Consider the following 14,138-nt stretch of genomic DNA (forward strand, 5'->3'; position numbering starts at 1 on the left):
TTATCAGGAACTCCTGGGTGGCTCAGTGGTTGAGCATCTGCCTTCGGCTCAGGGCATAATGTTGGGGTCCTGGGATCGAGTCCTGCATCAGACTTCCTGTGAGGAGCCTGCTTCTCCCTGTGTCTCTGCCTCTCTCTGTGTGTCTCTTGTCAATAAATAAATAATCTTTAAAAAACAAGGACTTGGGATCCCTGGGTGGCGCAGCGGTTTGGCGCCTGCCTTTGGCCCAGGGCGCGATCCTGGAGACCCGGGATCGAATCCCACATCGGGCTCCCGGCGCATGGAGCCTGCTTCTCCCTCTGCCTGTGTCTCTGCCTCTCTCTCTCTCTCTGTAACTATCATAAATAAATAAAAATTAAAAAAAAAAATAAAAAAAAAAATAAAAAACAAGGACTTATCAAGCGCTTGTTATCTGCCAGGATGGCTCCAACACTAGGAATACGGTGGTAAAAAAGACTGCCTGTCCTGCTGGATTTTTGAAAGAGCACTCACTCACCTTTTGGACAGGACACTGCAGAGGTCACATAAGAATGGTAGGGGGTGGTCTGAAGGCCCTTCTGATTAACAGTGATTTTTCTCTAGGTCCGACTAAGCCACGGACTGTCTTAGATGACACTGGAAATCCTTTCAGATTGGAACACTATATTTTCCTTCTGCTCCTGGACTTTTGCCTCACATCAGTATATGGGCTCCTGAAGAAATGCAAACTTTTCCATTTCCTCTCTATGGATTATCTAACTGCAAACACTGGTGTGCATTTCACTTTTGCATGACATTGTGTGGTGCATGATTATACTCTACTTCTTGAAGACAAAAAAGCACAACTCACTATTTCAAAAGTCTTCACACATGATTATCATACAGTATTACAATGTATTATGTGCAAAATTCCATTTAAAAAATCATTTACAAAAGGAAGTACAACACACAGTGTGTGCTGAGGGTTCTAGATGTACAGCAAAAGCTAAAAAAGGTACAGGGTACAAAGCCAACCAAATTAGATGACTACGCATCTTTACACAGTACAATGACATGTTCTTGTGACTACCTGTGTCACATTGATACAGGACCCTCATACTTTGTACACTCCCAAACAGGTCTATAAGACATGAGGTTAACTTCACCATACATTCTTATAACACAGATGGGCTTTTTGGTGGCATTGCAAGCTCTTTTTGAAACAGCATCCTACTTAATTCAATGGAAGTCACATTATACATACATGGTTTCTGCCCCCAAATAATTTGATGCTGTTAGTTTTGATTTATATGGAAAAGGTGGGGAAAGTGTTCTCTTTATTATTTTTCCTCCTCGTGGGGTTTTCATTGGATAGGTTTTGCCAAATCTCACTGCATATTTACAGTATTTTCAGAGGAAGTGGATCCTTCCATTTCCTTTTACCACTTCCTTCCAGGAGTCTGAACCAGCAGACTACACCGCTTAGTCCTTTGTTAGAGTCTGTTTTTCTGTCACGACCTCTCTCTACATTCATTTCTCTCCTGATCCTCAGCATAACTTGGTTAAAACACAAAAGAACACAATACCACTGAGCATGAAAAAGGTAACAGTACATCAGATTTCCAAAGGCATTCTGTGGCCAGTGTCAGTAATACATTGCTTTAAGAAATCCAGCAGTCTTTCCCCACAAAGTTGCCAAAACATCCAGTTACAGAAGAGAGACATTTTAAAAATGCGATACTCTCAAATCCAGCAAGAGATTTTTTTGAATATTAAATGTTAAAATCACATGCATAATTATAGAATATTTTAAAGTTACAAAAATATTTTAAAAACCAGTTCCTGACAGTTTACCTGCAACTGCTATAAAAATTTCTATGAAATATATAAAACACAAAGGCTCTTTGTAAAAAAAAAAAAAAAAAAGGAAGAAGGAGAAGAAAAAAGAAGAAAGCAAAGAAAGGAAAAGGAACGAAGGAAGGAAGGACAGAGTCATCCACAGAACTGAGACATACCTGATGCACTGCATCAGACAGTCTTGTCAAACGCCTGCCGTTGAATTATAAGAGAAGAGCTTGTACCTTAAATGTTTATTCAGGACATATACATACGTGTGAGCCAACTTAGAACCTGGCTGGGGTTAGGCACACAATCTTGGGACACTTAAACTATCAAATGCAATTCTCCCATCCCTGAAGGAGAATCCTACTGTCTCATGAACCTCAGCTACCTTGCCTGGACAATGCAGCTAAAGATGATGCCCTTGGCCAAGTGAGCCTGTGGATGGCTCAGTCACCGAACCGAGGAGGTGACTGCTTTTCAAGCACAAGCACGTGGAAGCCAGAAGGCAAGGTTCCTAACCTCCCCTTTTGGATGCACCGCCAGGGAGTCTCATCTCTTCTATGAAGTGGTAAGATCTTCTTCCCCGTTCTGGAAAATGACGCCGTAAGGATCATTCTTGATGCGCTTGTAGACAAAGTGGAAGATGTGGGGTTGTGGCCGGCTGTGCAACTCAGCCTTAATTTTTTGAGGGTAGGTGTCCTCTGCCAGCTGCTGCCACGTTTCATCAACAAAGAGAAAGAGGCTGTACTCCTCAGGGTCCCCCACCTTAAACTTCTCGGCACAGAGCTGGCACACGTCCTCAGTGGTCACGTAAGGTCTCACGAGGAGGGTCTTCCCTGTGCAGCCGCTGTTGACCTCCTGGAATGCAACTCGGAGGTAATTCTGCAGGTGGAAAGAGAGATGTTGGAGACCCATCAGAAGAGGAAGTGAGATGGAGCAATAGGCCAGCGTGATAATGCAAGGGAGAGGCCTAACTCGTGAGCTGCTGCAGGCCCTGGCCTGTCAGGACAGCCCCCGTCAGGACGTGAGGCCTCAGGTGTGATGAGGACAGAGGCCGACCTGATTTTGGACAATGGAGGCACAACTTCTATAGGCACTGGGTTGCTGTATTTGGATGCAGTGTGAATCCAAGGAGCAGGAAATCTGGCAGCCCTGCTCTGATCTTTTAGTGCCCCTCGGAGAGCCTGGTTAAGAAAGCTCTGGTTAAGGACGGGAACCAGATCCTGTGCCGGGTTTATTCCCAGCTTGAAAAGGAAACCAGCCAGCAGAAGAGTCCACACTGGAAGTCAACAGGATAACATTTTGAAAACACAAGGACACAAGAGCATGTGCTATACTCACTTTGGACTACTTTTAATGAAGCCTAAACAAAGGCCAAGACTATTACACAGGACCACAAGATAGAGCTGATATTTGAACATTTTTCACCTCCCCAAGTGGCAACCTCATGTGGTCCAGACGAATCCGAGGCTCCAAGGGGAGGGTGATGTGGAAAAAGTCAGCAAAGGAGAATGTTGGCTCTGCAACGAGGCTTTGTTGCAAGGGAAATAAAAGAGAATTCTTGCAGGCATGGGTCTGCCAACAGCACCGGGCACCGGCCACCTCGGCACACAGTAAACCTAGTGTGAGCTCACGCACACAGAGCCTGGTCAAGCTGCAAAGAACCCGACACTCATGCCAGGCTCTCTGGGATCTTTCTCGCTTTCCACTTTGTCAGGAATGAGGATGTTACCAGATAACATCGAGAATGCTTGGACAGAAAACAAAGGTTTCCCTCTCCCAAATCTGGCGCCCCAACTCAGGAGTGAAGGGAAGGTGCTCTCAGCCCAGAGTCCCACAGGATTACCTTGAGGGTTTACTGGCAGATGGAAGGAAAGGCCCCTGGGAAGGACGGTGAGCTCTGCACATGTTGGATAGCTCTGACAACCTTGGATCTGAACACCTGAATTTGTACACACATGTTCCATTTTCTCCCAGCCCACTGCCCCCAACATTTGTCTCACACGCTTGGTGTGCATTAACCCACAGACTCCTGAAGAGAACTTTGTAATGAAGTCTACACCATCCCCACTTACTCAGTGAAGAAACTGCGGCACAGAAAAGCTAAGTAACTTGCCTCGTTAGTGGGAAGGCCAGTGCTCTGGCGTTTTCACCATCATGCTGTGTGCCGTCTCTCCAGTGTGAGAAGACCATTGAGTGTGTCTGTGCCCCTGACTTAGGGGTTCCAAGTGGAGCTTTGCTTCTGAGTTTTCCCTTTTACAAACAAGGAGAGCACTGACAAGTCCTTTCTTGGGTTATATCAAGCTCCAGCTGTGGCCCACGACCCCGAAGAAGGGTTCAAGACACTTGGTCCTGAAGATCTGCGGAGCAAGCTATTTTCCAGGCATGACTATCTAAGAATGGCTTTACCTTCTCTGAAGAGCCTCTTGTAACTGCTCAACATCCCCAACAAGACCTGAATCTGCGCAAGTGGGCCTCCCTGTCGGGCTTCCCCTTCTGTCTGGTGTGTGAAAAAGGACTGCTATGAAGAGTACAGGTGTGCGGTCTCAGCTGGGTTGCTTAAGAAGGGTTTACTTGGCATTCTACCTATTGTGCCTCTGTTCTTTATTCTGACAGAGATCCAAGGAGTGGGTTAGGAAATAAAGGTTCTGCCCATTAAAAAAAAAAAAAAAAAAAGGTGTGCGTATCCCAGGTGGACAGAGGCCAGTGTCTCCCATTAGCAGCTCCAGATGGAGGAGGGGCTGGTGGCCAGCGGGGAAATGGAAACATGAGCTTTTCTCAAGTCCTCTGTTCTTCTCCTCAGAGGCTGTAGGACCTCAGAAATCCTCCTGACACCAGCCCATATCACAGTATCCCAAGAGCCTGCATGAGCTAAATCACTTGACACGTGAATAGCTCTTCAACAACCCTTTCAAGGGGATGAGGGAGGGAGGCAGCAGGCATTCTTTGCAGTTCTGTGCTTGGGGATGTATTTCTGAGAATAGTGCTATCTTGGAGAAAGACTTGCTAATCTTGCCTTTCCACATCAGCTGACTTTGAACCAGAGACACCTCTGAGTATTTTCAGAGCATCAAGAAGACAAAGAGGCAAAAAAGGAGAGTCCAGACACAGAGACTAATCTGCCCTGCTTGGAAATTCACCACGTGACACATAGCAACAAAACATAGCCAGGTTTTATAATTCGGTTAGAAACTTTGAAAGTACTATTCAAAGACATTTGTAAAATTATTCATAATGTCACTGACTATGAGCAAATCAAGAGTTGTATTGGGCAAGAAGTCTGCAGCCTTAATCTGCCTTTCCTCCCTGAGAAACCAGCATTTTGGCCACACTTCTAGCTCATGGCCATGGAAAACTCTGGATGGGGATCTAGGCGGGATTTGGCTCAGATGATTACTCTGAAACTCTGGTCCCAACTAACTGGTTGTAGAGCTGATGCTGCCAATCGGATTCTGATGTCTTCCATTCTGAGGGGGCGGATGGAGAAAAAGAATAGAGAACACATCTCTGCACCTCTCCCTCTTCTCAGGGACACCAGGTCAACTACGATGCCTAACACTCCCACTCCACTGGCCGAATCAAATAAAATACCCACCGCCTGAGCCAAGAGCTTCCTTCTTTTTAACTTCCTGTCTGCCCAGGTGTTCTGCATCCCTGCTGCACATTCTGAGAGAAATCTCCACTTAATCTGACTTTGTTTTCTTTCTTTTTTTTAAAATAAATTTTATTTATTCATGAGAGACAGAGAGAGAGAAAGAGAGAGAGAGAGAGAGGCAGAGACACAGGCAGAGGGAGAAGCAGGCTCCACGGAGAGAGCCTGACGTGGGACTCGATCCCGGGTCTCCAGGATCAGGCCCTGGGCTGAAAGCGGTGCTAAACCGCTGAGCCACCCAGGCCGCCCCCTGACTTTGTTTTCTTAATGGCAGCAAAACTTGCACCAAACCCCCATGTATTTTCTTTTCTAATTCAAAGAAAACAGAGAAGTGAAACAACAAGGTCAGAGGGTGGTTTAAAATATCCCTTTTCCGCCGGATGATCTAACAAAGGGGGGACCTCAGGCGCCCTGAGCCCCGTGCGCTGTGCTGTGTGTGCCTCCCTGGAGGACTGGGTGGCACTCGGGCCCCGAGGCGCCCCTGCCAGCTACTTACCTGAAAGTCGTCCACTGAGGGGATGGTTCGATTGGTGGTTCTCCGTTTGTGCCACTGCCTCAGGGTGTCCCTGGTCTCTGAGCTGAGCAGTCGAGCAGCCTGTTCTTCTTGGAAATTCTTTATCAGAGAAAGTGCCCCGTAGGCACTTGTCAAGTAATAACCTCCTGGAAAGGGCAGAAAGAATGAGTTTTCCAGGAGTTTATATGCTGGTGATGACAGGTGAGGACAGCAGAAGCAAGGTCATGCTTCCTATTGTCTTCATATGGGTTTCCTCCTGGGACCAGAAGTTCAAGTCCTTCCTACCTTCCTCCATCCATGCATCTCTTCATCCTATGCATGTACTGGGGACCCCCCCACCCCACCCCACCACCTGTGCCAGTGCTGGGGGGCGCTGTGGGGCCAGGCTGAGGGTGCCTGTTTTCATGGATGGAATTCCCATTCTACTGGGGCAAGACATACAAAATCTCTAGATTATTATTTTAAATTTATTTATTCATGAGAGACACAGAGAGAGAGAGGCAGAGACACAGGCAGAGGGAGAAACAGGCTCCACACGGGGAGTCCGATGAGGGACTTGATTCCGGGTCTCCAGGATCACACCCTGGGCTAAAGCCAGGCAGGCGCTAAACTGCTGAGCCACCCGGGCTGCCCTTATTTCAGTGCGACTGTGGAAGTGCTTTGTTGGGAAAGATCAGGGCATTAGGTCTGATGGAGGCAAGGAGACGCTGGAGCGTGGTGAGGTCAAGCACTCCAGGCCTGAATCATTTACTTAGGAACAGGAGTCCACACACATCTTGGCAATACTCACTTTCGGGTTTTCCTTTTCGGAATTCATATATTCTAAGTTTTAAGTAAACTCTACACTTTGAAAGAACTGCACAGGATACAAGTGTGTTCACAATAACATGGGTTTTTCAAACTTCTTCCTTTCTGATTCCCTTTTTAAAAAACCCTTTCTTGGGGGCTAATGTAACATGACATTTAGGAAAAAATAATTCACAAGTGACAGAAAGTGAGTGCATTTACGAATGATTTCTTATGTTTAGCGAGTATTAAAAGACTTGCAACACCATAAGATGCCTGTAAGTGGGTTCAGAACTTTGTCCTAAACTATAATTAGATGCCTTTGGTGGAACTTGTAAATGCCACGCTAGTGGACCACGAGGGGGCGCCCCCAATGTTTATTAAAAATTCCCTAATTGGGCTCAGCATATTTTATTATTATTATTTTTAAGATTTATTTATTTATTCATGAGAGACACACAGAGACATAGGCAGAAGGAGAAGCAGGCTCCGATGCAGGACTTGATCCCAGGGCCCTGGGATCACAACTTGAGTCAAAGGCAGATGCTCAACCATTGAACCACCCAGGGGCCCGGGCTCAGCATATTTTAACTTGAGAGACACTTTTGTCAAAATATCTACTGAATTTCTATTGTGAGCCCAAATTTGGTATAGAGCAGGGGGTAGGTCTGTAAGAAACAGAATCTGAGTCCCTGCTTTACAGAAGTTTATGAATTTATTAAAGAAAACCGGTATAGTGGGTTTACTCATGCAGGATTCGAAGTTAGTTGTGGTTAAATGAGTTTTGTTACTGGCCAAAGTATTTAGCTGCTAATGTAAAACTCTGAAGAATTTTCTCTCTGGTCAACAAATGAGAACATTTGAGGTGGTAGGCACCTGGGTGGCTCAGTGGTTGAGCGTCTGTCTTTGGCTCAGGACGTGATCCTGAGGTCCTGGGATCGAGTCCTGCATCGGACTTCCTGCAGGAAGCCTGCTTCTCCCTCTACCTCTGTCTCTGCCTCTCTCTCTCTATGTCTCTCATGAATAAATAAATAAAAATCTTAAAAAAATTTTTGAGGTGGCAACTGATCCACCATCTGAGAAATGAGCACAGCCCTCTGCAAACTGCATCGGACATGCAACTTAGAAAGGAACACACCTTTGTGGTTTTCAGGTCACTGACAGAGATATGAGGGAGTTATGATTTATCATAGCATCATCTAGCCCACTCTGGGCAATACAGGTCCCATGCATACAATGGGATACCTGCTCAGAGTCACCTGCATAGCCTAATGGCCCAACCATGGGGATGCAAGTTCCTTATGGAACCTCCCACACGTTAGTACAGAATTCTGTATTAATAGCTGATTTTTACTAAATATTTGCCCCATGAACAAATCAGCACATGGCTGAGTGTGAAATTCAATGGGCAGAATTTAAATGCTACAGAGAGGTTTTCCAGAGGTTTTCCAATCAACAGGGACGTCAGTGTTCAAGAAAGGCTGCGTGGAGGTATTAGTATTGGAACTGGGACTTGAAGGGACCAAGTGCAGTCAAGTTTGGGAGGGAGGGTGTTCCCTCTGGAAGTCAAATTTCAGACTCCATAGCTCTGATCTGTTCCGGGCATTAAGGAGAAAGCTTAAAATTCTGGAAGCCCAAAGTTGACCACACTTTGAAACATGTGGATGCAATTAGAGGAAGGGTTACATTTCAGCAAAACTCTAACCCTGCCACAAGAGCCGTGCACTGAAGAGGGATTTTATGACGCCTTTTCTGTAAATGAAACTAGCTGCTTAAACAGCAGAAAAGAGATGTGGGCTGCTGCCCCGAAAAGCAAAGAGGGCTTCGGGCAGGCCGCAGAGGACTGGGCTGGTAACGCACGTCTTCCTCCCGGCCTGGCCTACGCAGCTGCAGATCCCTGACGGTCGGGCCCGGTCTGTAACCGCCGCCAACCTGTCCGCCCGCCAGTTGTCCCGAGGCAAGAAGCCAAGGAGCGACACAGTGAAGTGGAGGCAGGCTCTAGTTGAAACGCAAGCTCACCGGCTGCCCCCTACGTTCCCTCTCTGGGTCCTTGTCTTTCTTTCATACGTGATTCCTGGAGGTGAGGACAGCCACCTGCCCATCTGTCACCAAAACGGTGCCCAGGGCAGTGCCTCACTCTGGGGGGTCGCTGGGAACGGTGGCAGGAAGTGGCTGTCTCCGTCCCTTTGGCGTCCTTTTTTTTTTTTTTAATATCTTTGCCATTTATTTTTAAAATCTTATTCAAAATATTAAATAATACAATTTCAGATATGAAAAATTACTGCAATAAAACAGTTCAGGTGTATTTCCATTGTGCTCCCTTCCTTATTAGGACAGTAAATTGTCCACCTGAAAGAAATGATGGATTGCCCTGCTTCTTCCATCTTTACACAAAGCACATGCCCACTGGCTCACCCGGGCTTTCTGAGTAGGTGTTTAACATATATCAGGGACTATGTTTTCTAAAAAATTGCAGTGACATTTGTAAGTCAACCATGGTTTAAATCACATATTTACAAACTGATCAACTCTTTATTATATAAAGACAGGCTAAAATGAAATACATTAAATAATTTCCAGTTGCTGTGAAAAACAAAACAGAAGAAAATAAAACAAGTACACGTAAGCAGGACGTAAGCATGTGTTTGCCCGAAACATACATTGTCAGCAACAGAATGGTCACTTTCTCAGTAAACTGACATGCCCGTTCCCCAAAGCTCCAGGAGTTTGATGTACTCATTTCTAGAATTAAGCATGATTAGGGCTCAAAACATGAGCCAACGCTCAGATGCATATGAAATAGTAATAAAAATACAATAGAAGAAAGGAGGGACGCCTGGGTGGCTCAGCAGTTGAGCGTCCTTGGGCTCACGGTGTGGTCCGGGGATGTGTGATATGGCCCCACATCGGGCTCCCTGCATGGGGCCTGCTTCTCCCTCTGCCTGTGTCTCTGCCTCTCTCTCTCTGTGTGTCTCTCATGAATAAATAAATAAAATCTTAAAAAAAAAAGAACAACAATAGAAGAACGTAAAGCAGGGCATGGAGACAAACTATGCTTCTATTAGTCGTTGGACAAAACCACAAGCTTTCCCCTCTCCTTTTAAATGCCAAGGCAAAGCAGGCCGGGAAGCTCCAGGCAGGATCTTGGTGGGTCATCATGGAATGTCTGGTTCCAGGGTGGTGAATATTACTGAGGGAGGGGTAGATGGGGGAGGGGGTAAAGGGATCAAAGAGGTTCATTGATATCTCTTCAGGCTGGAGGGAGAGGATGAAAAAATATTCATCACTAATCCTGAGTCAGCGCTATCCCTCAAGGGGTGGGAAGGGTATACGTCGTACCTCCGGGGTCTCCAGGGAGGACAGACCCTCTGAAAAAAAAAAAAAAGCCAAGCACTGAGGACTTAGGGGACTAAGGGACACATTCTAGGGGTGACAATATACTTCAGTCTCCCTCCAGGGAAAATACCAGTGTGATGCATTCCCTGTAGAAGCCTATCAGCACATGGATCTTTTTACTCAAGGCCAGGCTAAAACTCAGCAGAGAAAGGAAAAAAAAAAAAAAAAAAAGAAAGAAAAAAAAAAAAAGAAAGAAACCAGTTCTATGCACCACTTAGGGTCCATCTGGGCTCATGAAAATGGATTAACAGGATTCACAATGCAAAGACCCTGATTCGTTCTCCTTTAAAAGGACAGCTCACGTAAGAGCCCCAGTTATTTCTGCTTTTCAAGGCTGGGCAACACAATGGCGAACATCCCAATTATTTCCAGGATAAAATACCTAACCGATGTATAAGGAGAAGGAATTTCTGCTAAGACATGTCAGGGTCAGGCAGATACAAGGAGACTGAAATGACAAGGTAAGTTGAAAGCAAACTGCTCAGATTGTACTCCACTGCAGTTTTATTTTAACAGTGAGCAGATGCAATTATTTAAATAGAAAGAAAATCAATGCTGTTTTCATCTTGAAAACAACATTTTTTAAACAGATGAAAACAAAAGGCCAGCCTTCGTCCGTTTCACTGGTTGAACAGCAGAATGTTCATCTGGTAGTGAAAATATTCTCTAACAAAAGTTTATACCTCCCTTCTTAAGGAAACCATTTCTTTTTTAAAATACACATTTTTTCTATTGAATGGTATTTTTTATCGCAATTAACCATTCTAGGTAAAGTATATTTATGGGTGGGTTCTATTTTTGTGGTTTTCTGACTTTTCCATATTTTCTACAATGAATATGTATCGCTTTTATAACTAGAAAAAAAGCACATTCTTTTAAATCGAAAAAGAAATAAAAAATATGGTTAACCCTTATAATGTCAAAAAGGCACTCACATGACTGTTGAATGGGCATGGGGTTTTATCTTGGGGTGATGAAAATCTCTTATTTATTTGGGGTAAAAGAGAGGTGGTGGACAGCACAAAACTGTGAAGGTACTAAATGCCATTGAATCGTTCACTTTAAAATAGCCAATTTGATGCTATGTCAATTTCACTTCAAGAAAAAAAAGTGAGGGGCACCTGGGTGGCTCAGTTGGTTAAGCATCTGCCCTTGGCTCAGGTCATGATCCCAGGGTCCTGGGATGGAGCCCCACACCAGGTTTCCTGCTCAGTGGGGAGTCTGCTTCTCCTTCTCCCTCTCCCTCTGCCCCTGCCCCCACTCATGCTCTCTCTGAAATAAATAAAATCTTTGAGGAAAAAAAAGGAAAACAAGATGAAAACAAAACCAAAAAAAGGTACCCCAATTCCTCCCATGTCATCAAGTGATTGTTACCTTCTCCGTGTAAGAGTGATGGGTCTAAGAGCTCCATCATGTACTCAATTTCAGTGTCCAGTTCCAACATGTCACACTGAGCTATGACGTAGGTCAGGACTGGTAAAAAATCATCAGCTCCATACATCCTCCCTGGGATCAGAAGAAAGGGGAAGATGGGAATATTTTTACCAACACTTCTTTCTTTTATATCCCCCGCATACTGCTTTTATTAGATAGCTAGGAGTCATCTGGGGAAATGTGCTATTCATAAACAGAGGTGGGTGTTTCTGGAATCCTAAGCAGCCTGTGACCCTCTGGGCTGCTCATGTCAGAGACCGACCCAAACTACAATTTCAGAATGAAATGTCTATGAGTCAATGAATACATGAAAGATTTTCTCCATGCTTTCATGATATGCATCAGGTTATACAACAGAACAGAGTACTTGCAAAGAGTTTAACTTTCAGCAAGTAATATCATAAAGCATTTACTAAGTATCCACTTATTACCTTAGTCCTTTGTGAATTCTAATGTGTTCCCTACTGCTTTCTTTCTTTTTTTTTCTTTTTTTCCCTTCTGGTTTCTGTGGAAATTAATCATCAACATGCTCAGACCAGGAAAAAACTTTGCTCTGTGTTAATGTGAGCACACAGTTAATTTATTTAAATGTGCAAATTCAGTATATGTCGAATAGATTACATATGATTAATATATGACAAAAATTTTTTTGGCCTTATTGCTACTTTTCATTACATAAGTGAGTTTTTAGTTTGGGGTGACTGTGCCACCCCGCCCAGGGGAATTTGGCATTGTCTGGAGACATTTTTCACTGTCATGACTAGAGGGTGGGGTGCAAATGACATCCAGGATGCCAATAAACTCCAAACAGGAAGCAGCCCCCACAACAGAGAATTATCCATTTTAAATGTCATTAGTGCTAAGGTTGAAAAACTGTGCATCAGAAGAACATAATCCTATGCAGACACCATTTTAGAATTATGCCAATGCTTGTCTGAACTACAGAAAATATACTTCTTGTATGTGAAATATGTTTGCAAATTTCAGAGGTGATGTTCATACACTGTCATGACCAGCTCAAGAGCTCACATTTTAATGTCTTTGCCCAACAGCGTGCAAAGTGCACACACATTCCTGTCTACCCAAGTGGAGGTTAATCAGCCTGTGTATTCTGTTGCTTCTCCATGAGGAAAAGTTGATCAAAGGCTCACTGAAACCTACACGGGCCCCAATCACTAGCTACGGATCACAGTCACTCGTGGGTTTCATAAGAAGCAGAACTGAGGAAATACGAGGACTTACTTTTGAACCATGTGATTCTTTTGCGAATTCAATTACATTGCTTCAGCTTGTAGCAAAAATGGGAGAACCAATGACATAGTTGTAATGAAGCCACATCATTACTGAATGCTCTGTTTGACACATGCTGGACCTAGATCATCTACACAAACCATCACTGGCCAGAATGTAGTAATAACTGCTGATATTTCCATCATGCTTGGGGCTATGCCTGCATTGCCTCATCTAATCCCCATCTTATAAAGGACAGGGTCAGTTTCAACAACAGGTGTAGAAACTTCAGTTTAGAAGTAGATCAAGGTTGCCAAAGCCCCAGAGGTAATGAATTCATTCACAGAGGGAGGATATGAATTCAGTCTCCAGAGACTGAATCTGTATCTACTGCCCTGAACTAAATCTTTCATCAACTTGTATCATAAAAGAATCTTATTGCCTCAATTGCTTACTTTTCTTGGTGTTACCAACTTGTTACAAGTGACAGATTTGCCAGATACTAGTGTTAACACTTGTATTTTTGTGAGCTGCTTGGTGAAACCAAGAGATTGAAACAAAGAGAAATCCGGAATCGAAAAGCCTGATGTGTCACCAGCCATGTCACCAGCCACGTCCCTGGCCCCCGTAGGACGTGCAAGGAGCTTGGACTTTGGGTAATCTCACCTGAGTTGTTCTCCATGACAGTATAAATAAGCTTGCAGACCCTCAGCAGCAGCATGACTTTCTTTTCCGGTGAATACATCTTCTGCATGGTCATGAACTTGACTTTGATTTTCTCCACGTCCACAAAGTCAGGAGTTGGGGCGAAGACCCCCAGCTCCTGGGGGTTCCTCTGCCGCACAAGCTGCAGGTTCTCCTTGAGCTGTTTCCACGAGCCGTCGGCCATGTGGAAGTCCCTCAGCATGGCCTCCACGTGCCCCTTCAGGGGCTTTAAGATGCACTTGTGCATGGCTTTTTCCAGCACCACATCTGTCAAAGAAAATGCAGCTACTGTGACCCTTGTCTGAAGGAAGAAGAAACCCGAGGTCTGCTTTCTCAGAATAGACAGCTGCAATTCTGTACTGGCTACAGGGCAGACAGGTTATAACTTCACACCCGCCCAACCGGCAAAACCTAGCAGCCCCACGCTCCTCACACTCCAACACATTTTTCGGTAAAGCCAAGGAAAATGAGTCTTCCCTAATAAATTCTTACAGTTCCTTTTGCAGTCAATACAATGAAATAGATTTGTTTTAACTACTTTTATACCCCCTGGCCCATGCGCACAGGTGAATATTCTAAAAGGCATTCTTTTGACCCAGTCCCTCCACTGATCATCCAGTT

At 44.6% G+C, this 14,138-nt stretch overlaps 1 protein-coding gene across 8 annotated transcripts in view; it reads right to left on the reverse strand.

The window, feature by feature from the left end:
* Positions 1-853: 853 nt before the first annotated feature.
* Positions 854-14,138, reverse strand: part of RIN2 (Ras and Rab interactor 2) — a 218,767-nt gene continuing 205,482 nt past the window's right edge. For all 8 annotated transcript variants that reach the window (XM_038571454.1, XM_038571459.1, XM_038571458.1 and 5 more), the window contains 4 exons: positions 13,479-13,784; positions 11,523-11,654; positions 5,949-6,112; positions 854-2,682 (listed from right to left, as the gene is read on the reverse strand). In XM_038571454.1, coding sequence (XP_038427382.1) covers positions 2,359-2,682; positions 5,949-6,112; positions 11,523-11,654; positions 13,479-13,784 — 926 coding nt within the window. In that variant the 3' untranslated portion in view covers positions 854-2,358. The remainder of the gene's footprint in view (positions 2,683-5,948; positions 6,113-11,522; positions 11,655-13,478; positions 13,785-14,138) is intronic.

The sequence above is a fragment of the Canis lupus genome, chromosome 24 (genome assembly GCF_011100685.1).
Source record: "Canis lupus familiaris isolate Mischka breed German Shepherd chromosome 24, alternate assembly UU_Cfam_GSD_1.0, whole genome shotgun sequence".
NCBI classification, from domain to species: Eukaryota; Metazoa; Chordata; class Mammalia; order Carnivora; family Canidae; genus Canis; species Canis lupus.